The sequence below is a fragment of the Triticum aestivum genome, chromosome 3D (assembly GCF_018294505.1).
Source record: "Triticum aestivum cultivar Chinese Spring chromosome 3D, IWGSC CS RefSeq v2.1, whole genome shotgun sequence".
NCBI lineage: Eukaryota > Viridiplantae > Streptophyta > Magnoliopsida > Poales > Poaceae > Triticum > Triticum aestivum.
In genome coordinates, this window is record NC_057802.1 from 423,859,352 (window position 1) to 423,884,527 (window position 25,176).

The 25,176-nt window shown below is 47.2% G+C and overlaps 1 protein-coding gene across 9 annotated transcripts; it reads right to left on the bottom strand.

Moving 5' to 3' along the window:
* LOC123079330 (pseudouridylate synthase 7 homolog) lies at positions 1 to 25,164 on the bottom strand (the record flags this gene model as incomplete). 9 transcript variants are annotated; one of them, XM_044502086.1, is given in 20 exon segments in its annotated part: positions 1 to 232; positions 505 to 598; positions 1,005 to 1,281; positions 2,742 to 2,810; positions 4,297 to 4,334; positions 5,031 to 5,091; positions 5,166 to 5,233; positions 5,322 to 5,482; positions 20,683 to 20,747; positions 21,348 to 21,421; positions 22,053 to 22,156; positions 22,242 to 22,344; positions 22,439 to 22,526; positions 23,530 to 23,592; positions 23,675 to 23,754; positions 24,023 to 24,079; positions 24,179 to 24,251; positions 24,357 to 24,583; positions 24,669 to 24,848; positions 24,952 to 25,164. In XM_044502086.1, coding segments are annotated over 19 exon segments (2,031 nt in total), but the record flags the coding sequence as incomplete, so codon positions are not given.
* Positions 25,165 to 25,176: the final 12 nt, after the last annotated feature.

A 25,176-nucleotide genomic window follows, 5' to 3' on the forward strand; every position in this document is an offset into this window, starting at 1 on the left:
TTCGACGATACCTGAAGTTTTACTTATTAATAGCTGTACAGGGTATTAGACCTGCTCCGTGTACAATGCAATACTGATCCAAGCAACACCCTGATAGTTCATACAAAACAAAACTGCCTACAGTTACTCGTTTTCCTTTTGATTTTCCTTTTTCAGGTAAACTGCCTACTCTGCTCAGTGGGACATCCGAAATAGTGGTCGTTCTTTTCTCGCTAGCTGACCGCATCCTCCCCTATATTACAGAAATGCTATAGAAGTCAACATGTAGAATCCAGGAATGTATCACTGCAAGCACAAAGAAACATCTAGTTATTACAGTCCAAATATTGCAATCCCTCCGTCCCCAAAATAAGTGTCTTGGCTTTAGTTTAAATTTGCACTAAAGCCAGGACACTTCTTTTTGGGACGGAGAGAGTATCAATCTCTATAAAAATTGTTGTAGAATATATGACGGCCTAGAGGGAAAACTCACGTCATTGGACAAAGTTTGCTGATGGAACGTACCCACGTAACTTCCACGCGTTCAAGGTTAGGTCAGTTTTCGCAAATGATGCATGTTGCTGCAGGTTCAGGAGTTTAATGCTTTCTGACAATCAACCTGTGTGCAACCCAAAAAACTTTATGAGGTGCACACTCATCCAGCAAAGTTTATTAACAAAAGAAATGTTAGATAATTAAGGAAGAGTGGGGAACTTGGCAAACTTAAGCAGACACTAATTAAAAATCAATAACAGCACAGGCAAAATAATAAGAACGGCTTGATGGCCAGAAAACACTATTTAGACTGCAGCATGTGGTTTCGAAATCGAACGGCATTCAAGCACCAGTATTAACTGGGTGGCACCAATGTTCCAGCAAGGAGATGCATTTGGATGAAATGCCCTATAATGCCCCCAGAGTGTCAATTATGAACTAAATAAAAGAATAAAATGTTGCAGAAGCAACGCTGATAAAAATATTTTAAATCAAAACCAAATAAAATGATCCGGAAATTAGAGAAATACCGAAGTTGAAGTCTTCGTCAGCTCCCTGATAGCCATCGTAGCATAAGATGATGTCGGTAGAGTAAAACTTAATTTTACGGCAAGCTCTGGTAACAGATCTGAGCTGCCAATAGATTCGGTCTCTGCTAGGATGGTTGCTCCAGAGGTGTCCAATGAATCATCATGTGACGCCCCTGTAGATAATAGTTCATTTACTTCAGATGGCTTGGCTTTGGATAGAACATCTAAGTCAGTCTCCACTAAGTGTATTTTGTCATCTGTGTAAGTCATGAGGTCCCTGCAGTATTAAGAGACGATTTAACTGAGAAGTACAAGGTATCCTGCAAAAGTGCAAGGAATGATTCAGTTGGCTCAAGCAAATGAACAGATTATTGGCCTAATTCTCACTTAATTGACAAAGGAGTGGCTATATTGCAATATGCTGATGATGGTACTATATTATTTATACAGGATGATCCGGACAGTGCTAGAAATCTCAAGTTGTTACTGTATCTCTTTGAGCAAATGTCAGGATTGAAAATCAATTTTCAGAAAAGTGAGATGCTGATGGTGTTACAGGATGATGAGAAAGGGCAAAGTATGCTGATCTTTTCAATTGTCAGTTGGGTTCTTGGCCTATTAAGTATTTGGGGTACCTGCTTGTGGGAGCAGATTGCATGTGGCTGACTGGAACTGAAGATAAGATTCATAAGAGGATGGGTGATTGGGAGGAACTGGACTGGTAATCATTCCTGTAGTTAAGATACCTCTGAAAATTAAGATATGGCTGTGGCTTATATGGCATAAGCATCTAAAGATAATATGATTAAGAGGAACTGACTGGTAATCCTTCCTGTAGTTTTTGCTCCGAGACGGAGAGTATCAATCATCTCTTTGGTTGTTCGGCAGCGAAATACATTTGGAGCATCTTGAGTAAATGCCTAGGGACCAAAACCAGGCATGGATGCTTTACCCAATACTTTTGGTGGATACCAAGTTTTATTCCCAGCAGCAGAAATCTACAAATTGTGGGCCATTTGGAAGCTACGTCATAGGGCCTGCTTTGATCACAAGCTTGTTAGATCTCCAGCTGAATTCATTTGGTATGCCTATTCTTCTATGTGCTACTGAGCAGGTCTTCAAAATGCCAAGGAACAAGTGCTGCTGGAGCAAGCGGCGACTGCTTTCCAGGATGAGGCGCTGGCCATTCACAACAATGGTGGAGGAGAGAAAAGAACTCAGAGACTGCTGCTGAAAGATCAAGATCAAGATGATGATATGGATGAAGCGACTGAGCACGATGATGAAGCATGAAAAATAGGGGATCTTTGGAGGCCTGTCCTGTTGCTAGTATCGTTTGGAGAGTTGTAACAGTTAAAAAGTTGCTGGAGTGTTTGATTTTGGTGCTCGAGCTTGACAGGGCTGTTTGTGTTTCCCCCTCCTTTTGTTGTTTCGTTGTAAACTAGTTGGTGACGATGTTAGTAGGTCCATTTTGGTTGCTATGAAGTAGCAGCTTTCGTTATTCAACTTGTGGTTGCACATGGATGCTATTTTTTCTTGTTTTGTTCTGTTATCCCCTTTGATAATGGAACCCGATCCTAAATTGTATGGAAAAAAATCCTGCAAAAGAGAAACTGCATTGAAACATCTAGAACTAGAACTCACTGTACAGCAAACATAGTTAAACTTAACAAACCAAAACATAAACAAAGCAATTGATTGAACGAAACAGTAGAATTTTGTTTAAGTTGCACATACCATTCACAGTCAATAGGTCGTTGTAATACACGACGGTAACCTCCTTTCATGCTTGTAATCGAGAATTCCCTTACAATTGAAATTTGTGTCATCCAGCACAACGGTTAGTATGCAAAAAATGGATATTAAAATGATATATCAAAAAATGCATGAATATGAATAAGATAACACAGTAGCTATGCCAAAGATACAATATTAGTGACCAAATGCAATATTTAAACCCCTTTTTCCTTGGCCAGTGGTAGGCGCCGGTCGACCGGTCACACGTATGCCGTCCAATTCGCCAAGCGCCAACCGTTGGATCCCGCACACTGCATGTCGTCTTCCTGCCCTGCGTCTCAGATATGATCCAAAAGTCAACAGCAAAAATCCCCTTCACCCCAGCTCGTTTCTCCTCCACACCATGCCACATGGGAGGCCGTGGCTGTGCGGCGAATGCGCACCCACCCCACTCCCGCAACAGCTCGCCGTCGTCAGCTAGACGTCGGGCTCATCACTGCAGCTCCCCACCGGCCGCTACCCAGCAGTAGCAGCCTCGATGCTGGTTGCAGCAGTGAGGGTAGCCGATCCCAGCAAAACGGCTCGCTGTCAGAACACTGGAAGTCGCTGGTCCCAGCAAAAAATGACTCGCCGGTGGGTTCCAACTTCTGCTGCCAATGGTTGCAGCTCTGTCGCCAGCCGGTTCCAGCATCTAGTGCCACGATCCCACAATCGGGTGACTTTCATCTCCGGCACCGGCTGCTGCCGGTTGCAGCTCCCACGGCTGACAATCGTATCCCGGCCTCCGGTACCAGTTCCAGCATCCTAAGTCACCGGTGCTAGCAGTCGACGTCGCCGGTCGCAGCAGTCAACGTCATCGGCTGCAGCAGTTCAACGTCACTACCCTTAGTTGTAGCATCTGTTGCCGTCGGACACAGCATCTGTCACAGCCGGTCGCAGCGCCCACGACCACTGCCGTAGCACCGCTTCATACCTTGCACCGCAGCACCCCGGCACGCCCTGGCCACTACCCTGCTAAAACAGCGTTCTACCGCTCGCGGCGTGGCCAAGACGGCTCGTAGCTTTGCCGGTGGCGTCACAGCAGAAGAACCCCCTCCCACCCCTTACAGCAGCGCACCCCCAGGCACAAGGCAGCGGTTGGCCGACCGGAGTTTGTCGGGAGGATGATTCTGCCAGGGCGATGAGAGGAAAGAGAAGGGGACTAGCTTGATGTGGGAGATAGCAGAGGTGAGAGAGAAAGAGAGAGGAAAGCTCGCGAAGAAGACGAGAATGAACGATAGAGATGGAGAAAGAATACGGAATGGCTCACATGGTTTCTCACAGAGATAAGGAGAGCGAGAGCGGTGGGTGGTGGGCCAGGGCTGACGCGTGGCTAGTGCGCGTGCCACCGGTGCGTGGCTCGGACGGACAGCCGGTTAGAAACGCTTCCCTTTTTCCTTTGGATGTGTTATATGAACACCCGCTTTATAGAGGCCCATTATGATCACAATTATCGTACAGAGCTATAAACTAGCTTCAGAAAGCAACATACATATATAGGAACAAACTAACTTACTTGACTCCATGGATGCTCTCTGTCAGGCTAATACCATCCTGGGACAAAAAGAAACAGATAGACATTAAATACACATTTAAAAAGAAATTATTTAAGGCTTGAAGCTATCTCTTTTCAGTAGTCTGACAAATAGGTTTGTGCTCCAATCTTACAGATAATATCTCTGTAAAAAGGGAGATATGTGTGTCTCATTTCAACAAAACAAACTTCATAAATCCAAACATAAGAAATTACTTAGCCTCCACCATTCTAGTATAGATACAAAGATCAACAAAACCAGCTAATAATAGAAAGCAACAAAGATCAAATGAAAATATACTAGATTGGCCTTGGACAAGAGTGATTGCATGCAGCTGTATTTATTGCCAAAACGAAAAGCTTGTGTTACCTACTAGCGTGATTGGTTGGCAATTTCACTCTGCAGCTTTTCAAGAAAAGCAAAGGGCATAATCGGAAGGCAGTAATTACACTAGATGCTTTGGTAGAAGCACATGCCATGTAAAATAGAAAATCAAATCAGAAATCATCGCCTACGAATCTCAAACGGAGGGAGTACTCAGGTAAGGTGCACAGAACACATGGGTAGCAATTAAAAATGTACTACAAAAAGAGGGAAACTAATCCAATATTACACATCTACGCCCTACAGTTTGGTAGCAAAAAATATGAAAAAGAAAAGCTTAAGAACTTAAGAGCACATTATTCGATAAAATTCACGGTAAAGATAGCATTACCTTGTTAGCTATTTCATGGTAAATCCCAGCAACTTCATTTCCAGGAAACAATGTTTCTGAGCTGCACATGGAAAAAGTAAGCATAACACTATGAATCAACTGTATAACAAAGAACATACAGCAAATGCTCATCACCCAGGCAAAGGAAGGACAACATCCTCGAGTGTGTACACTGCCTTCAATAAATCTTCAGAATCAGCTATCTACAAGAGAAGTGTATGAAAGGGAATTCCACACACAGCAGCTCTCATGCACAAGTTTTCACTCTGTTTGTGTGTAAATATAGTAAACCTTGACAGACTGGATCGTTTCTTCCGGAAGTGTTTCAGCAAATATGTCCATTTCAGATGCGTTGGTGTGGTCATCATTATTTTCTGAAGCATCTGTTACAGTTCCTTCTCCAGGGCATTCTTTTTTGTATACCAAGTCACCTTCTATGACCCCTGATAAACCTGTGATGTTTACCCATTAGCATATAAAGACAAAAGAAAGAAGAGGGGATGGAAGCTTTGAAAAATGAAAACAAACTTTCAACACCCTGAATAAGTATAGTGCAACAAAATGCATATTGGGTCACTAAATGCACCAAAAAATTAATATGGAGGAAGAGACTAGTGTGCCTTGCAATAATCAGATTTTGAATGAGTGGTTGCATCTGATGGAGGAGCTAGGAAAAATATGAAGCCTGGGCAAGCCGCAAACTAAGCAAAACATTTACTGAAAAGGCTCGTGCCCCCATTTATAGATAAAGCAACAACCATACAACCCAAAGCATACAACTCGACACCACAACACACGCAAGACAGGATACAACAGTGCACAAGAACAGCTACACCACCCCAACCAACTACAAGCCAACAAAAGAATCTATACCTATGTAAAAAGACCCTAAGGGGCAGATCCAATTAATCTCGGCCATCAAATAAGGTCAATCCGACGACCCAGATTGCTCCAATGGTGAGCGCTCAACATGTTTAACGTGCAATTAATATCATACAAAATATCACCGTCAGCACTAATCGCATAATTAACACAAAAAATGATATCTTACCTATTATCTTTATGCAATTAATATACTGCCTAATATTAACGTGCATTGCCCGTACGCATTTACTAGTACAATTAGAGCCTCGCTTCAAGCTATTGGAGTTCTCAATCATGACAGGCGTCACGAAGAGACGACGCTGCGCCCGACGAACCATGGACTCCAAGAGGGCGCCTTCAGGAAGGGAACGACACCGGAGCACCGCCGCCGCCCGATACAAAAGGATCATGGTTTTCACCCGGTGCTAACAAAAGGAGAGAACCGCGACCGGCGTCGTCATGAAGGGGACAGCACCCGCGGACGCCGCCGGTTTCGTCCTGGTCCAAGCCAGACAGGTATTACTCCCCGGCACGCTCTCCGCCTCTGAAACCACCCTCGATCGCCGAGCACCGGCCACCAGGCCGCGCGCACGGCTATGGCCGCCAATCTACACCTGAGCCATGCGCCCCGCCCATGAGCATCCCGGCTCCCACCACCAGGGTTGCCACCCCGGCATCCGAGACCACCCCTCCAATGCCACCACGGCATGAAGACGAGAACAACCGGGTAGAAGGCCGACCAGTAAACGGTAGAAGGCCCGTCCTTCCAACACTAAAACAAACCCATGGCCCGGCGATGGCCTAGCTGACCTGAAGCGAGAAGGGGATGGTCGGCAGCCGCCGGCTGCGCCGCAGCCACCCGGACACTCTCGAGGGCCAAGGCCGCCGACACGACACATCTGGCTCCTCCAAATCTCGGTGTCGACGAACCAGAAGGCCTCCTGCCTCCCTTCCCGGGTCGCCCTTGCCACCATCAGACGGTCAACGATGCATCACGCGATGAGCCTCCGACACCGAACTGTAGGTCACCACAAGCTGCTGCACCCAATCGTACGAGCAGAAGAGGGGTAGTCGACCACCCATGTTGTGCCACCACCCCCACTAGCCGAATCTAGCCATGTCGCCACCACCGGCAGAGAACTTCATCCCGACCCGAGGCGAGGACCACCATCACCTCGCTGTCCATCACGCTGCTGACCCGAAATCAATGGGGGTGCGAATGGTATGACAATCAGATATCCCGGCATGCTGGATAATGTCAAGCGCGTACTGCCGCTGAGAGAGAAAAAGAGAAGAAGAGGAGCGCGTGACAGAAACTCCAAGGAAGTGCGAGAGAGAACCAAGATCGGTCATGGCAAACTCTTGTCAAAGGGGTGGATGCAGTGAGAATGATATCATCTGCACAAAAAGGAGATAGGCAGTGTGTCCAGAGGATTTGTAGACAAATAAGGAGGCATCGCACTTAGAAGCGGTGAAACCAATGGTGGCGACGAACGTGGCGAAGCGAGTGAACTAGGCACACGAGCCTGTTTAAGGCCATAGAGAGATTTACGGAGCAGACAAACATGGGAAGGCGCAGCAGGATCCTCGACCCAAGGGCTACAAGCAGTAGACGGTCTCGACTAAATTCCCATGGAGAAAGGTGTTTTTGACATCTAGCCGATGAATAGGCCAAGAAGCGGAGATGGCAAGAGAAAGAACAACTCGAATAGTTCACAAAAAAAAGAACAACTCGAATAGTGCTGGGTTTGACAAGCGGGAAAGACTCGTCATAGTCGATGCCCTCAGTTTGAGAGAAACCATGAACCACCCATGAGGCTTTATAACGGGGAAGGGTTCCATCGAAATGATACTTGACGCGCAAAACCCACTTACCGTTGACCACACGTGCATGGGCAAGACGTGGGACAAGCGACCAAGTGTCGTTCTGAAGGAACGCCTCGTACTCGCCAGTCATGGCGCCGGCCCAATTAGGATCAGCAAGAGCAGCTCGGCAGGTACGTGGGAGAGGAGAGATCATGGGAGCGTCGACAAGAAGCTTGAGTTTTCGGGAGGGTAGATGAAACCGGTCTTGGCACGATTAACGCATAGTGCGAGGGTTGTTAGGAGGTTGGTTAGCGACGGCGTGGGACGGTAAGGGTCGTGGAGGCGTGGTCGAACTAGAGGAGTCGGGATCAATCGTTGACGGGGCAGAAGAGGCGGTAGCAGGAGAAGACGTAGCAGTGGTAGCCGAAGCGGGCGAGGTGCGAGGGTCAGGTGTGGCGGCAGATAGATCACCTGCCACGGCAGGTGGGTTTGGAGTGGTTGCAGGTGGGTTGGGAACGACTACCATGGTTAGGGTCGGGCATTTGAGCTGCCATGGCAGGGTTTCAGGAGGGAGGCAGGGCGGGCGATCTGGCTGCCATGGTAGGTAAAATCGGGATGAGCTGTCTATCAACGAGAGACAGGCCAGCAGGGAGATCAAGAAAGAGATCGCTGATGGTGAGGCTTAAGGAAGGATGGCTGGCGAAGGGGAACATGTTCTCATCGAAGATCACATGCCGAGAGATGTGTACGCAATGCATGGAGAGGTTAAAGGCAACAGTAGGCCTTTGTGATCACTGGGATAACCTAAGAAAAGGCAGACCATGGACCATGGTGCCAATTTGTGAGGTGCAGTAGTGGACGTGTTTGGAAAACATACACCCAAAAACCCTAAGATGATCATATGTAGGAGGTTGGGAGAAGAGAGCCATATGGGGGTGGATCGCAAGAGAGATTTGGTGGGACATAGGTTCAGAAGATCCGTAGCGACACCACGGGCGTCGGCCCAATAACGTGGCGGCATGCATGCCTGAGTAAGTAGTGTGCGCAGAACGACATTAGTTGAGCGGATGGCACGCTCAACGGTGCCATTTTGCGGGGATGTGTAGGGGCAAGAAAAGCGCATGATCGTGCCAAAAGGGAGCAAAAAGTCATGGTTGCTAGCATTGTCGAATTCCCTGTCGTTGTCACATTGAAACGTGCCAATGGTATGATGAAAATGAGTGTGAACAAGAGCATGAAAGGAACGGAAAATTGCATGCACATCGGATTTTAGTGTAAGAGGGAATGTCTGGACATGATGATGTCCAGAAGGCGATTAAAGAGAAGAAAGATTGCTTCAGACGCCTATACCTGGATAGGAGTGCAGACAACATAGAGAAGTACAAGATGGCGAAGAAGGCCGCAAAGCGAGCTGTTGGTGAAGCAAGGGGTCGGGCATATGAGGACCTCTACCAACGGTTAGGCACGAAGGAAGGTGAAAGGGACATCTATAAGATGGCCAAGATCCGAGAGAGGGAGACGAGGGATATTGGCCAAGTCAAATGCATCAAGGACGGAGCAGGCCAACTCTTGGTGAAGGACGAGGAGATTAAGCATAGATGGCGGGAGTACTTCGACAAGCTGTTCAATGGGGAGAATGAGAGTTCTACCATTGAACTGGACGACTCCTTTGATGAGACCAGCATGCGTTTTGTGCGGCGAATCCAGGAGTCTGAGGTGAAGGAGGCTTTAAAAAGGATGAAAGGAGGCAAGGCGATGGGCCCTGATTGTATCCCCATTGAGGTGTGGAAAGGTCTCAGGGACATAGCGATAGTATGGCTAACCAAGCTTTTCAACCTCATTTTTCGGGCAAACAAGATGCCAGAAGAATGGAGACGGAGTATATTAGTACCAATCTTCAAGAACAAGGGGGATGTTCAGAGTTGTACTAATTACCGTGGAATTAAGCTGATGAGCCATACAATGAAGCTATGGGAGAGAGTCATTGAGCACCGCTTAAGAAGAATGACAAGCATGACCAAAAATCAGTTTGGTTTCATGCCTGGGAGGTCGACCATGGAAGCCATGTTCTTGGTACGACAACTTATGGAGAGATATAGGGAGCAAAAGAAGGACTTGCATATGGTGTTCATTGACTTGGAGAAGGCCTATGATAAGATACCGCGGAATGTCATGTGGTGGGCCTTGGAGAAACACAAAGTCCCAGCAAAGTACATTACCCTCATCAAGGACATGTATGATAATGTTGTGACAAGTGTTCGAACAAGTGATGTCGACACCGATGACTTCCCGATTAAGATAGGACTACATCAGGGGTCAGCTTTGAGCCCTTATCTTTTTGCATTGGTGATGGATGAGGTCACAAGGGATATACAAGGAGATATCCCATGGTGTATGCTCTTTGCAAATGATGTGGTGCTAGTTGACGATAGTCGGACGGGGGTAAATAGGAAGTTAGAGTTATGGAGACAAACCTTGGAATCGAAAGGGTTTAGGCTTAGTAGAACTAAAACCGAGTACATGATGTGCGGTTTCAGTACTACTAGGTGTGAGGAGGAGGAGGTTAGCCTTGATGGCCGGGTGGTACCTCGGAAGGACACCTTTCGGTATTTGGGGTCAATGTTGCAGGAGGATGGGGGTATTGATGAAGATGTGAACCATCGAATCAAAGCCGGATGGATGAAGTGGCGCCAAGCTTCTGGCATTCTCTGTGACAAGAGAGTGCCACAAAAGCTAAAAGGCAAGTTCTACAGGACGGCGGTTCGACCCGCAATGTTGTATGGCGCGGAGTGTTGGCCGACTAAAAGGCGACATGTTCAACAGTTAGGTGTGGCGGAGATGCGTATGTTGAGATGGATGTGTGGCCACACGAGGAAGGATCGAGTCCGGAATGATGATATACGAGATAGAGTTGGGGTAGCACCAATTGAGGAGAAGCTTGTCCAACATCGTCTGAGATGGTTTGGGCATATTCAGCGCAGGCCTCCAGAAGCTCCAGTGCATAGCGGACGGCTAAAGCGTGCAGAGAATGTCAAAAGAGGGCGGGGTAGACCGAATTTGACATGGGAGGAGTCCGTTAAGAGAGACCTGAAGGATTGGAGTATCACCAAAGAGCTAGCTATGGACAGGGGTGCGTGGAAGCTTGCTATCCATGTGCCAGAGCCATGAGTTGGTTGCGAGATCTTATGGGTTTCACCTCTAGCCTACCCCAACTTGTTTGGGACTAAAGGCTTTGTTGTTGTTGTTTGTTGTTGTAGGGAATGTTTGTTGGTACTTAGTGCAATCGACAATGATCAAAGAGATGGGGGCAGTCCAAAGATCAGAATGCATGTGTTCAAACGCAGTATTAGTTGAACTACAGGAAGGAGAAAAAGGTAAGCAGACATGCTTGCCAAGTTGACAGGCATGGCAAGACTACCACAAGCTAAATCTTTGTTACATTGGGGAAATCTTTTATTGGAGTAGGTGGCAGCACCGGGGTGGCCAAGGCGGCGATGCCAAAGATCCGTGAGGTGAGAAATGGTGGCGGTGTGCGATGTCGGGAGTGTTGTTGGAGAAGATGGGATACAGGTCGCCGTCACTATTCCATTGGTGATGGTGGTGAAATCCTTCACAATTAAGCCAAACGGATCAAATTCAATTGCAAGATTATTATCAATGGTAAGACAGCGCACGATAAAAGATTCTTGACAATTTGAGGTGTAACTATAACGTTCTGGAGATATAAGGGCTGAGTGGGATTCGGGAGGTAAGCTGAGCCTATGCGAGTGACGTGCATAGATTGTCCGTTTCCAACATAAACAAGGGGATAATTCAAAATCGACGAGACCAGCAAGAACATACCTAGATCGGCAGCGAGGTGCATGGAGGCGCCGGAGTCCGCAAACCATCCCACTGTTGGAGTTCTAGAGCGACAGCTTGTGCAGTGCGCCCATCATCGCGGTGTGTTCACGACAGAGGTGTCCTGGGCAGGCGCGGAGGCCGAGTATCGCGTAGTCACCCATGCCCTTCAGGAGCTTCATCAGCCTGTCGACAAATCCATTGTTGTCTATTGTGATAATGTGCCTGCTGTCTACATGTCTGCTAACCCTGAGCAGCATCGTCGTACGAAGCACATCGAGATCGACATTCATTTTCTGCGCAACAAAGTCACGCTCGGGGAGATTCGACTTCTACATGTTCCATCCTCTTCGCAGTATGCTAATATTTTCATAAAGGGGTTGCCGACTGCGCTCTTTGCTGAATTTCGGTCCAGTCTCAACATTCGGCAAGCCCAAGATGACACATTGGGGGCCTGTTGGACTATATTTTAGCCCGAGCTATTCTCATGGAGCTACTATGGTCAAGCCTTATCTGTTGCATGCATGCGCCATGCAATGCGCCGCCTCACCCACGTAGATAGGATCGGCTGTATTCTGTTTGTACGTGCATTCCTATCTCATGTACTCTCTACTTAATCACCCCATTGAGGAATACACTATGATGCATCATTACTCTTACTCTCTTTCTATCAAATTATCCCCAAGATATAGGCAATAACTAGATGTGCATGGGCAGGACGTGGGACAAGCGACCAAGTGCATTCTGAAGCAGCGCCTGGTACTCGTAAGTCATTGCACCGATCCAATTAGGATTAGCCAGAGCAGCTCGGTAGGTACACGGGAGAGGAGAGATGGTGGGAGCGTCCACAAACATGGGAAGTGTTAGACAATACTGTTAGCTCGAGCTATTCTCATGGAGCTACTCTGGTCAAGCCTTATCTGTTGCATGCATGCGCCATGCAATGTACCGCCTCACCCACGTAGATAGGATCGGCCAATATTTTGTCTGTATGTGTGTGTGTGTGTATGTGCATGCATTCCTCTCTCATGTACTCTATATTTAATCACCCCATTGAGGAGGAATACACTATGACGGATCATTACTTTTACTCTCTTTCTATCATGGTATCAGTTTGATCCATCTTCGTCGCTTCCGCTATGGCCTCGCAGGCCGTCGCGGCTTCCTTGCCTACATCCGCTCCCTCCATTCCAATGGCATCTACACCTCTTCCCACCCCCTCCCTTCCACCTTCCTCTCCACCCTTCACGGTGGTCATTGCCACTCTTCCCCTCCAGACCGCGCCACCCGTCGCAAGCTTTTACCCGACGCCGGCCCTAGCTCACGACACCCGCGTCAAGGGGCCAACATCGACCACCATGTGGGTGTGCGGTTGGACATGAAAGGCGCCAACTATTCGGTCTGGCGCGGCCTTATGTTGGAGACGATCGATAAGTATAACATCGCCGACCACATCTCTCCCGACTTCAACGGCCACCAAGGCAGCGCGGCATGGAAGATCACCAACAAAGCAGTCAAGAAGTGGTTCTATGGGACGATGACCACGGAGCTCGTCTGCTTCATCATCGATCGGGACGCCACCACCTTTGGGATCTGGTCATCTATTAAGGCCCTATTCCTTAACAATCGCCGCTCCCGGAGCGGCAATTCTACCTCAAAGTCCGAGCTGCATAGGATCCGACAGGGCGACTCTTCCGTCTTGATCTTTCGCGCCCGTCTCAAAACCGTCGTTGATGGGTTGTGAAACGTCGGCAAGCCGGTGGACGATGACGAGCTCATCATCCAACTTGTTCGCGACATCAACAAAGACCGGCACCAAATGACGGCGAAGATCATCGAGAAGTCCCCCACGCTCCTAGCATTTGACATCGTTGTGGTCATGTTCTTGCAGGACGATATGACTTCTGGCGCCGACTTCTCCGGCTCCCACGGCGCCCTCGCTGTCTACAACCGGCCACTTGTTCCCGCCCCGCCTCCAGGTGGCGTCTCGGGCAGCCACACCAGACCGCCTGGTCCGGGCTCCGGCAACGGCAAGCTCGGGTCTCCATCGCCTTATCAGGGCAACAACAAGCGTCGCCGTTTCACCAACAACAGCGGCTACCAGGGCGCCTCCAACTCCCCGCCCCCGTGGACTGGACACGTCTATGCCTTCGCGATGGGGTAGGCGTAGACGTGGCTAGTCCACGAAAGGTGGGGGCGAAGTTGGAGGCGCCCTGGTAGCCGTCGTTGTTGGTGAAACGACGATGCTTGTCATTGCCCTGATTCGGCAATGGAGACCCGAGCTCGCCGCCGCCGAAGCCCGGACCACGCGGCCTGGTGTGGTTGCCCGAGGCGCCACCAGGAGGCGGGGCGGGAACAGGTGGCCGGTTGTGGACGGTGAGGGCGCTGTAGGAGCCAGAGAAGTCGGCGCCGGAAGTCATCTCGTCCTACAAGAACATGCCCACATCGATATCAAATGCCAGGGGCGTGGTGGACTTCTCGATGATCTTCGCTGTCATCTGGTGCTGGTCTTTGTTGATGCGGCGAAGTTGGAGGACGAGCTCGTCATCGTCCACCGGCTTATCAATGTTCCGCAGCCAATCAACAGCAGCTTTGAGATGGGCGTTGAAGGTGGAGATGGAAGAGTCGCCCTAGCGGATCCCATGCAGCTCGGACTTGAGGTAGAACTGTCGGGAGCGATGATTGTTGAGGAACAGAGCCTCAATAGACAACCAGATCCCAAAGGCGGTGGCCTTCCGATCGATGATGAAGCCAACGAGCTCCGTGCTCGTCGTCTCATAGAACCACTTCTTGACAGCTTTGTTGACCACGCGGCGCCGCCACGGTGGTCATTGAAGTCGGGAGAGCTGTGGTTGGCGACGTCGTACTAGTCGATCGTCTCCAACATAAGGTCGCGCTAGACCGAATACTTGCCGCCTTTCATGTCCAACCGCACATCTACATGGTGGCGGATGTTGGCCCCTCGACACGGATGGCATGAGCTAGGGCCGGCACGGGATAGAAGCTCGCGACAGGCGGCGCGGTCTGGAGGGGAAGAGCGGCAGTGACCACCGTCAAGGGTGGAGAGGACAGTGCATGGGAAGGTGTGGGAAGAGGCATAGATGCCATTGGAAAGGGGGGAGCGGGCGTAGGCGAGGAGGCCGCCGATGAGGAAGCTCCGGCGGCAACCTCAGAGGCCATAGCGGAAGCGACGGAGATGGATCAAACTGATACCATGATAGAAAGAGAGTAAGAGTAATGATGCATCATAGTGTATTCCTCCTCGATGGGGTGATTAAGTAGAGAGAGTACACGAGAGATAGAGAAGAATACACACGCGCGTACAAATAGAATACCAGCCGATCCTATCTACGTGGGTGAGGCGGCACATTGCATGGCGCGTGCATGCAACAGATAAGGCTTGACCAGAGTAGTTCCATGAGAATAGCTCAAGCTAACAGTAGTCTAACAACGAACTGAGCAAAACATTTGAGACCAGCAATGGCCTCATCAAGGGACACAAGCATCGGTTGATGTAGCAGCGCAACATGCCTGCTCTCATCTAGACCTTTTAGAAACTGCATCACCCGCCTGCGCTCAACCCATCTCCTGGCAATCTCCATGGACTCTACATGTGGAAGCTCAAGGGGGTCACACTAATCCAGATCCGCCCAAAGGTGATGCACCCAAAGGTGATGCAGCTCAGTCGCATACACCATCACGCTTTTGTCACCTTGACAAATAGCATGGATCTTGTCCTCAATTTGAGACACGAGCATCAGGTATCCCTTACCGGAATACCTCATGGATATCAGGCTTCACACAACAGAAGCATTCAGCGATTTCTCAAGAGACAATGCAATGACTAGAATCAGTGAGTTCAACATCCAAGCCAATATCAGTGAGTCAGTAACATTCCACTTCTATTCTGAGCTCAGCTTGTCAGCCGGTTCTCCAACCATTCCAAGTGTTAAGCTTCATGCACTAGCCAACGCAACCAAAAGTCCGAACTGGTGTAAAGAGTTAGGCAATCCACATATGTACTTCAACACCCCTCTCATGTGTGACGCGGGAAGTCAACACGTAAATTGACTCAGAGGTATGGCTCAATAGAGGCATATACGTGGACAAAGAGGGGGGCAGCAACAATTTTTGAATAAATTGCGAAAGCCGGGACTTGAACTCAAGACCTTAGGCTCTAATGCCATGTTAAGCTTCATGCACTAGCCAACGCAATCCACATATACACTTGTACATATGTAACTGTTTGATCTTTTTCTAATTTAAAAGTCTGTGAGGGCCTTTCCCACTGTCTTCAAGTTTCAAAAAAAAATCCACATATACACTTCAACACCCCCTCTCACGTGTGACACGGGAAGTCAACACGTGGATAGACTCAGAGGTATGACTCAAGGCCTATACGTGGACACAAAGGGGGGCAATAATTTTTTGGATAAATTGCGAATGCCAAGATTTGAACTCAAGACCTTGGGCTCTGATACTATGTTAAGCTTCATGCACTAGCCAGCGCAACCAAAAGTCCCAACTGATGGAAAGGGCTTGGCAGTCCACATATATACTTCAACACCAAGAACATGGCCCTTCTGTCCCTTTGTCTTCAAGATCAACAAGGCCCGCATCGACTCCTTAAATAAATTGGCATGAGCTCCGACTTGAATCCCTGACCAGCTTGAGGCACAACAGTTCCACCACCTGCAGGAGATGGACCCTCGGCAGCTTTTGCAGTCATGAGCTACACAAGTTGCTCCAGCACAGAAGTAATATCACTCCCCATGACAGCCTCCACCTCGTCTTTTCCTAGCTATGCCACCTCCAGTGTTGCCTCCTTCCTCTGCAATCAGCAGCCAGAACACCACCAGGATCACTCACTTCAGCTACTCACTTAGCTGTGAGAACCTCTGCTACATGCACCAGCACCAAGCTAGCCAGCAATACCAGCAGCAGCACAGGACCTCCTCTTTCTCCAATCAGCGGAATCAGCAGCAGCAACGAGCAGCTTCAGGAAGCAGCAGCCTCCAGGAACAGCACAATATACAGTCACACCACCAACAGCTCGAATGCACGGATACTTCAGTCGGCCAGCGAATCAGTATCGGATACCGTATCCGATACCGATACTCCTCCGATACGTATCCCTGGAGTATCCGAGAATAAATGATTTAAAACAATTGCGATACTGGAAGGATACTTTGCCAGTACGTTTTGGATACTTTTCCAGCCCAGATAAGAGCCCACTCAGCCCAGTTAAGAGGCAACCAGCAACCCTAGTGCCCCGGTGCCCCCCATCCTTTCCCCTCACAACGTCTTTCCTCCCTCCCGTGCTCACACGAGGAGGCGGGTGTCGCCAGCGGCTGCTCACCCAGGTCCCAGGGCCAGTGGCGGCTAGCCGGCGACGAGCTGCTCCTCACCAACGTCCCCTCTCACGCAGCAGCCATGTATGTACACTTGTCTTCATTTGTCCTGCCCACACAAGCTCATGTCCTCTTCTTTCTTCTCTGATCTCTGAAGATCTCTTATTCTCATCTCCTCCAGATTGCTTTGAGTAGCTACAACGTATCCGTATTGGCACTTTTTTGAAATGGTGAATTTACGTATCCGTATTGGCCCGATACTAATACCCGTATCCGTATCGGTGCATTCGAGGCCAACAGCAAGCAGCGTAGCACTTCTTGCTGAAAAACACCCAGAATGTCAACAAAGCAGGAAATAGCTCCAGCAGCACAACACTTCAGCTCCTGCTCGTCATGTTCCAGTTCCAAATCGAGGAAGAGAGGAAGAGCTGCGCCTCCTCTTCCTCCTCTGCCGCACAACCACAACTCCTGCAGCCGCCGGTTCTCCTCCGTCGGCGTCGTGCAGCACCTGCGCAGCTCCGCCAGCTCCTCGCGCACAGTCGCCTCTCTTCGCCGCTGATTCCGCCTCGCCACGCCTCTACTGTAGCTCCTCCTGCAGCTGCCGTCGCCTTCCTCCCTCGCCCTCAGCGTCTGATACCATGTAGTTCGAGAGAGGGATGTGCCAGGCAGCTACTCGATCTGGTGTAAAGCGGCGCATGAGACCAAACATCGTTTGGCTCCTCTTCTAGGTCAGTGGCATGGCATGGGCCTGGGCCATATGGACTAGACTGGAACATGGGCTCACATACAACAACAAATGTCCCCATTGCTAAGCCAAGCTCAGGGACAATAGCCAAAAGAAATAAGAGAGCATTTGTTGTCAATATGTAAGCAAAAGGCAAGTCTGCTGCTGCTGCCACCAACAGTTCCAAGCCAATTATTTGCCATGCTGCAAAGAACGCCTGGAGATCTTGTAGATGAAAGTCTATTAGCACCATATGGATGCAACAGTAGGCAACATGGAAAGAATATGGATACTCATGTCGGATGGCTGGTCAGATAGAAGGGGCCGCCACTTGATTAACTTCCTTGTTAACAGTCTGGAGGGCCCTTTCTTCTTGGAGGCTTAATGCCTCAAGTAAATCACATGATGCTCAAATGATCGCTGGTTTGCTAGAGAAGAGAATTGAGAAAGCTGGGAAAGAAAATGTTGTCCAAATTGTCACCGATAATGGTGCTAACTACAAGGCAGTTGGCGACCTTCTAGAGTTGAGGATCCCTACACTATATTGGAGTCCGTGTGCATGTCATTGCTTGGACATAATGTTGGAAGATATAGGGAAGTTGAAGGCATTTAAGAAACCTATTGCACAGGCCAGACGTGTCACAACTTTCACAAATAGGCATGGGAGAATTCTTAGTCTAATGAGGAAGGCTTAGGCGGGCTAGATTTTTTAGACCCGCAGCCACACGTTTCACCACGGCCTTCCTCACACTTAAGAGTTTGGTCAAGCACAAGGTGACTTTGAGTCTATTTACTTGTCAAGCATGGGTTAGAAGCAAATTGGCGTAAACACGAGTGGGCTTGAATGTGTATTTGATCCTCCATATTTGGCATCAAAATACCTCTGAAATCATAATATTGTTGGGCCTAACCAAAAAGGTACTATCAACCACCATCTCATGGGCACCAACCGAGATTTGACATCTCGAACTAATTACATTGCATGCACAATATGTACATACTTTCTTTGCAAGATTTGTGAAAGCTCATTGTAATACTAAATAACTTTAACATAAGCTTCAACATATAAGTAATTCAGAACACTATTTTTCTATGCAACCCACGACATTAGTCGGAATACACCCATTTCCATGGACCACACTAAACAATTTAATCACGAAGCCCCATAATTGATCTACACAAAGCAAAGCTATTTGAGCCCCATCTAGTATGTCTAGGTCTAGCAAAACTAGTTTGTTGATGTGAATCTCATCCACTGCATATTTTACCGCTCTCAGGACTATCAAAAACATAATTAGGAAATTCTTCTACCAATGCATCCACTTTTTGCAAAATACACTTGTTCTAATTCTAATCAAGGGGACATGCTCAAGAAAATCTTAGGAGGGAAACAAATAGCAAGGGAGGCAAAAACCAATTGCAAATGATGGGTAAGCAATAGACAAACAAAGCATAAGGGTTTCACCTACAACCTTTGTTGCATGGCATTAAATCACGTCTCATGTTTGAACCCCTGCCGAAGACGTGAATTTAATGCCATTCAACAAAGGTTGTAGCCTTGTAGGTGAAACCCACATGCTTTCTATGTCCATTGCATTGCCCAACATTTGCAATTGGTTGTTGTGTTTATTGCTAGTTGTTGCTCATATATTAATGAAATTTTCAGCTATCTCTATTTGATTGTGACCGCAACAAGTGATTCTTGCAAATGGATGGATGCACTGACCGAAGAATTCACTAATATGTTCAATATATGCTTGAGAGAGGTGAAATATCTAGTGGAAAGAGCTTGCATTGACAAACTAGTCTTGCTAGACCTAGATATACTAAATGTGGTTCACACCATATAACTTTGTTTCGTATAAATCAAATGTGGGCCTACGTGGATAAAAGTGCTTAGTGAGGTTAATGCAAATAGGTGTATGAAAACTCATCCCATTAGTTGTACAAAAAAAAGGAAGTGTTTTAAATTTGTTTTCACCATGAGTTCCAAGTTAATATTATTTTGCACTACAAATTAGGTTTCGCGGAGTTTTGCAAAGGCATGATCTTTTTGGCGAAGTCCAACAATATTATTATTCCAAAAGCATTCCGTTCCCAAATATGAAAGAAGAAATACTAGTTCATCAACTTTCCGCCAGTTTTCCTTATTAAATGGTCGTTTCCTCTTCTACATAATGGAAAAGCAAAGCTCTTGCCGGTTGCTAGAAGAAAAAGAAATGTTGATTAAAGGTCGCTAAAGAGGACTATCACTAATCTTCAACTTCGTCGTGTCATGATTTTCTTTGTCAATATTAACAAGATATGTGTTGAAATGAATTGTCGGTCTGGTGAAACAGCTCAAGAGGTACTTGTATGTTTCTCATGTGTTGATTTAAATAACTCTTTCTCTAAGTTTGATATAGAAAAGCTTGCCCATCTTGCGGCAATTTATCGTGCAGATTTCTCCAAAGCTTGTGAAGGTTAAAACTCTCCTACCGAAAGGCATGGTTTATAAGGCAGTAAAGCAACCTAAAGCGAGCACCACGCGCCCTGACGCTTAAGCGACGCCTAAGCGCCTAAAGCAGGCATATTTCTAAGGCACTGCCAGGGCGCCTTACCGCTTAAGTGTCTGAAGCAGGACGCTTTGTAAACAAGGCTGAAGCGTCTAAGAGGAGCTAGGAGTTGGTGCCTAGACTCTTGGATGAGGCACCAAGGGCCCTACTAGGACTTAGCGGCAACGATCGGAACTTTGGGAAAACTATGTGTGCAATTATCTCTACAACTTCTCTTTACTTTCCACTTTCTTGCAAATTTTTCTATTTGTAGATTCATAGTTAGGGTAACTTGATCACCTAAAGTGAATCTATTAAATTTACCAATTTTCAGATCTTGTGGGTTTCACCTCTAGCCTACCCCAACTTGTTTGGGACTAAAGGCTTTGTTGTTGTTGTTGTTGTTGTTGTTGTTGTTGTTGTTGTACTATAATACTTTAAGTAACAGCAGAAAGTCTCCAGTAGTTGTCTCAAAATAATGAAACTAATCAGATCAAAACCTAGTGAGCCACAGAAGCACAAAATATACTGACCATACATTCCAGCTCTCATACTCGCAGCATGGTTCCATAGATAACTCTGGTAACTATGTACATACCTGTGTAGAATAGTCAACACCGCTTAATAAGTAGATGTAGATGTGTAGAACTTAAGACTTCATCGTAAGTAAGAAAAGAGCGGATATTCAAATCGGCTCCCAAGAGCATATGCTCCGGGGGTGATAAATGACAATCTTGATATACAAAAACTGAAAAAAAAATACATTTACATGTCCATGTCCTATATATACATGAAACTTTTCATGAGGTAAAAGACTGGTTTTGTGGCCTGTGCCGAAAAACATATTTGGCGCTTAAAATTTGCCTTTTGAGAGCACCAGGTTTTCTTTTCTTTCTTTTTTTGTTAAGCAAAATATGTGTCATTTTTCATGAAACTTTGCAAGAAGATAGAAGCCATGAACATGTGTGTTATCAAAAAAAAACATATTGCTTTTATTATTTACATATTGTTTAAGTTTTTACAGTTTGTCCAGGAGCATGTGCTCACAGGAGCCAAAATGCTGCCACCCAGAAAAGAGTAACTACTTTGCAGGCATGGTGGATTCTCTAGGAAAAAACTCTACGGCCATCACAGATGCTGTATTCCAATTTAAGATCATAAGATACACTCAAAACTTAGATCGTGCAATAGAACATACATCAGTCTCAGTGTTCTAGGTATAGCCATTAGTGCTTGTAGATAGTTGCCAGGGTACTTCTTCAAACGCTGAAGCTGAAAATGACAGAAAGCACAAATATACGGGTTCCATTGTCAAATTAAAATGATAAAACAGAGAATCGGAAAGCTATATTCCCTGTTATAATTTATTTAGTACTCCCTCCATCCCAAAATAATTTAGCTTGAGACACTTATTTTGGGACGGAGGGAGTACTCCCTCCGATTCATAATAACTGTGGCAGTTTTTTAGTTCAAAACTGTGACACTTATTTTGGATCAGAGGGAGTAATTAATATATTTGAATCAAGAGATCAACGTAATAATTTCTAGTTTATAACCTCATCCAGAGTAAGTTGGTAAGTTTTCTCCATTTTGTAGTTACACTTTCATACAACATCTACTAAAATCAAGTCAATGTCAAATTCTGGGCACCAGATAGATAAATATATAAGCTTGCATTATCATTCTGTGACATCATCTTGCTTTCTGTTGGTCCATAGCATCACAAGTCCTCATATCACAGATTCAACATTGTGTGGGCACATCAATCTCACTTGCTACGGATAAATAGACTTTATAAGCACCAACAGAACATTACAACGATAACCAGCAAATGTGATAGGACAATAAAAATGCTCAGACGTACGATATATAATCCAAGAAAAGGAAGACAAAATACACTTACGATAGCCCTCTCTGCTATGAGACGCCGAGGAAAATTCCTAATTGCCACATCAATATCACCATGTTCCTTGTAATGTTCCCTCACCCCATTCATGTCATCACACTGTACGCAGCTAAGTTAAGCTGAACAAATCCGAGCACTACATATTAAAGTTTCTAGTTGTAAAACAGCAAAAATAATCAAGGATATCTCCTTCCCTTGGATCAAGAATCAAGCTAACAGCACTTCTCCACTCTCCTCTAAGCAAAGCAGCACCAACGAGATGAGTTGGTACTGAAGCACTACCAAAACGCTAGAAACACGATACAAATAAAATGTTTTACGTCAGAGACAGTGGCAAAAAAGCTTGAAGAGATAAAAGAAATAAGAGGGTATATTTCTTGTACCTGCAGACCGTAGTAATTGATAAACCCATTTTTTATCAATCCATCAACAGCTACCTTAATCATGTCTTCTGATTCTGCGATAACACTCCTGACAGATAACAGCAATGGAAAGCGTGAATTCTCTAATCACTCTGTAGTTGAAAATAAAAACAATAAGGTCATGACTGGAATCTAAGATCATAGTACACAACAAAGGCAACAAATTAAGCAATTCTTTGTAAATTGTAACCATCGTGAATTAGCGTAACATTGTGTCACGGCATATCCACGCGACTTGTGTTACAGCGTGTGTCACAGCACTGGCGGACCTCCCCGGTGGGCAGGGTATGGCGCCTGCCATACCTTAATTTTGAGCAAAAAAAAATTTATAACTAGTATGCATCAGTCGCTAGCAGAATAGGCTGCCTCGTCGTTGTTAATACGTGATGGGCCGACGGCCCGACGCAGCGAGCGACACTTCTGGCGAGCGGCAAGATGGGCCAACACCCAGCCAGGTTCGAGCGTCCACGCGAGGCAGCCAGCAGGTTCGAGCGTCCACGCGAGCGAGCAGAGACGCAACACACTCGACCACTCTGTTCTCTCCCCACGACGCCAACCCTAATCCCTAAGCTAGCGCTGCCAGCGGTGGCGGCGGCTGGCCAGGTCTCCAGGAGTGGGCGGGGCAGGCAACGGCGAGTGACGGCGGGGCAGCCAGTGGCAGGGCAGGCAACGGCGGCGCAGTCGGGGGCGCTAGAGGGCGGCGGCACCGCGGCAGCAAGCGGCGTCTCCAGCCAGGGCCTAGGCGCCTAGCAGCAGCAACAGCAGTCCGGCCATCCGGCCGTCCGGCCACTTCTGAGTCCGGCCGGCGCAGTCACGGCCAGATTGCCCGAAGATGGAAAGGAAGAGAAGGCAGTAGGAAATCCAAAGGAAAGGGGAGGAGGTGATTTCTCAATTTTCCTGAAAAATCTTAGTGAGACTTCGCCCCACCTTAAATTTTTTTCGTGGTCCGCCTGTGTCACAGCCTGTGTGACTGTGCACCATTTATATTGCAGAAGGTCAAACAAATTCATTATAGCATTGATGTATAGTGCCATCACAAAGAAAACATCCACCTTAAGGTAATTGTGAATCGGTTTCCCATGAGTTGACCAAGAACAAGGCCCTCCTTTACATAACTAGAAAAAGGTAATCAGTTACTGAATTGTCAATGACATAAATCAATGTTGTGCACAGGAGATGATACATATAACCACTTACTTAAAATCTCCAACTTTAATGCCAGTGAGTTTATTATTTAGAGCAGCCAACCTACTGGCATGTACCTTGAAAAGTGTTACCTGATGAGAAGAAAGAGAATTAAAAATCATGAACCCAAGAAAAACTAAAGTACTTGTCTTTTGAAACTATATCATCCAATTTTCCTTCTGGCTGCAATAGTCAATAGCGTCAGCTTTTTTTCTGCGAAAAATATTATACTTTCCATTTTGACACCATGCTTGTTATATTGAATCACAACTCATATTGTCCAAATAAATAAATGAAAGAAATTCAAAAGGTTGATATGTGCATGAATTGAGAGCATAAATTACTGTGGAAAATAAGGACCTGCTGGGTTGTAATAGCACGTTTATCCTTTGTCCCTGCAATCCTAAAAGATCGTGGCTGTGGATAATACAGGTAATTTCAGAATATGTGAATACATTCAGCAACTCAAAAGGAGAAGTTGCAAATATTTTGATGAAAACAATGGCAAACAGGCACCTGAAGCCCTAACATTTTTCCTATAACTCTTAGTGCCTCCTGGGTGTCCTTGTTCTCTTTGTAGAGATGAAACCTGTAGCATGAATTACAACCTAAATGTGCAGTCCTATGCATCCTTATGCATAAATACTAAAATATCATAGATTAAAAATGATGGGATGATATGTAATGCCATCACCTGAGAAACTTCCCAAGATGATAAGGCCAGGTTACAGATCCTCTACTATCAAATGGCCTGTCATCTCTCCAGCCTGAAGGTTCAGAACTTCCTATGCCCGTCCTGTTCCTCCGACCTCGTGGCCCTGACCTCAACCGCACCCTAATACACCTCTGGACCCCATCGCTGTGCTCAACCGTGTCCGTCACCAAGAAGATGAAGTTCCTCTTGAAGAAGTCATGCACCTCCTAGAAAATGTCGAATACTTGACAAGTTCACATCCAAGTTTCCACCATAACCAATTAACCACAATATCTGGAAAATCAAACCCACCAAGCGATGAGCCTTGTCGGCGTCAGGGGAGAGAATGATCGGTGAGACATCACTATCACCCTCTGAAACACTCGACAGAAATCCCCTCAACACCTCACAGTCGGCGTCACCGCAGAGCAGCCGAAACGATTCCAGTGCGCGCGGGAGGTCCGCTTCGGCCTCGTCATCCGTATCTGCACGCTGCGAATCCGCACCAAGCCGAAACGATGTCATCAGACTCCGGTTCCTGAATCCGGAAAACCGCAATGCGGGGGGGAGGCAACAGGGAGCTCGAGAGGCAAACCTCGTCGGGGAGGTCGAAGGAGGTGAGGCGGACGAGGGTGCCGTCGCGGGCGACCTCGTGGACGACGAAGTCGGAGTAGCGCTGCTTGAGGGCGCCGCGGAAGCCGGGGAGTGAGGAGGCGAACCGGGAGATGCCGACGTCGGGCTCGGCGAGGGGGGCGCGGCGCTGGGCGGGCGGCTGGGCCACGGCGCGGGCGCGGCTGGCGAGGGGGCGGGAAGGGGGTTT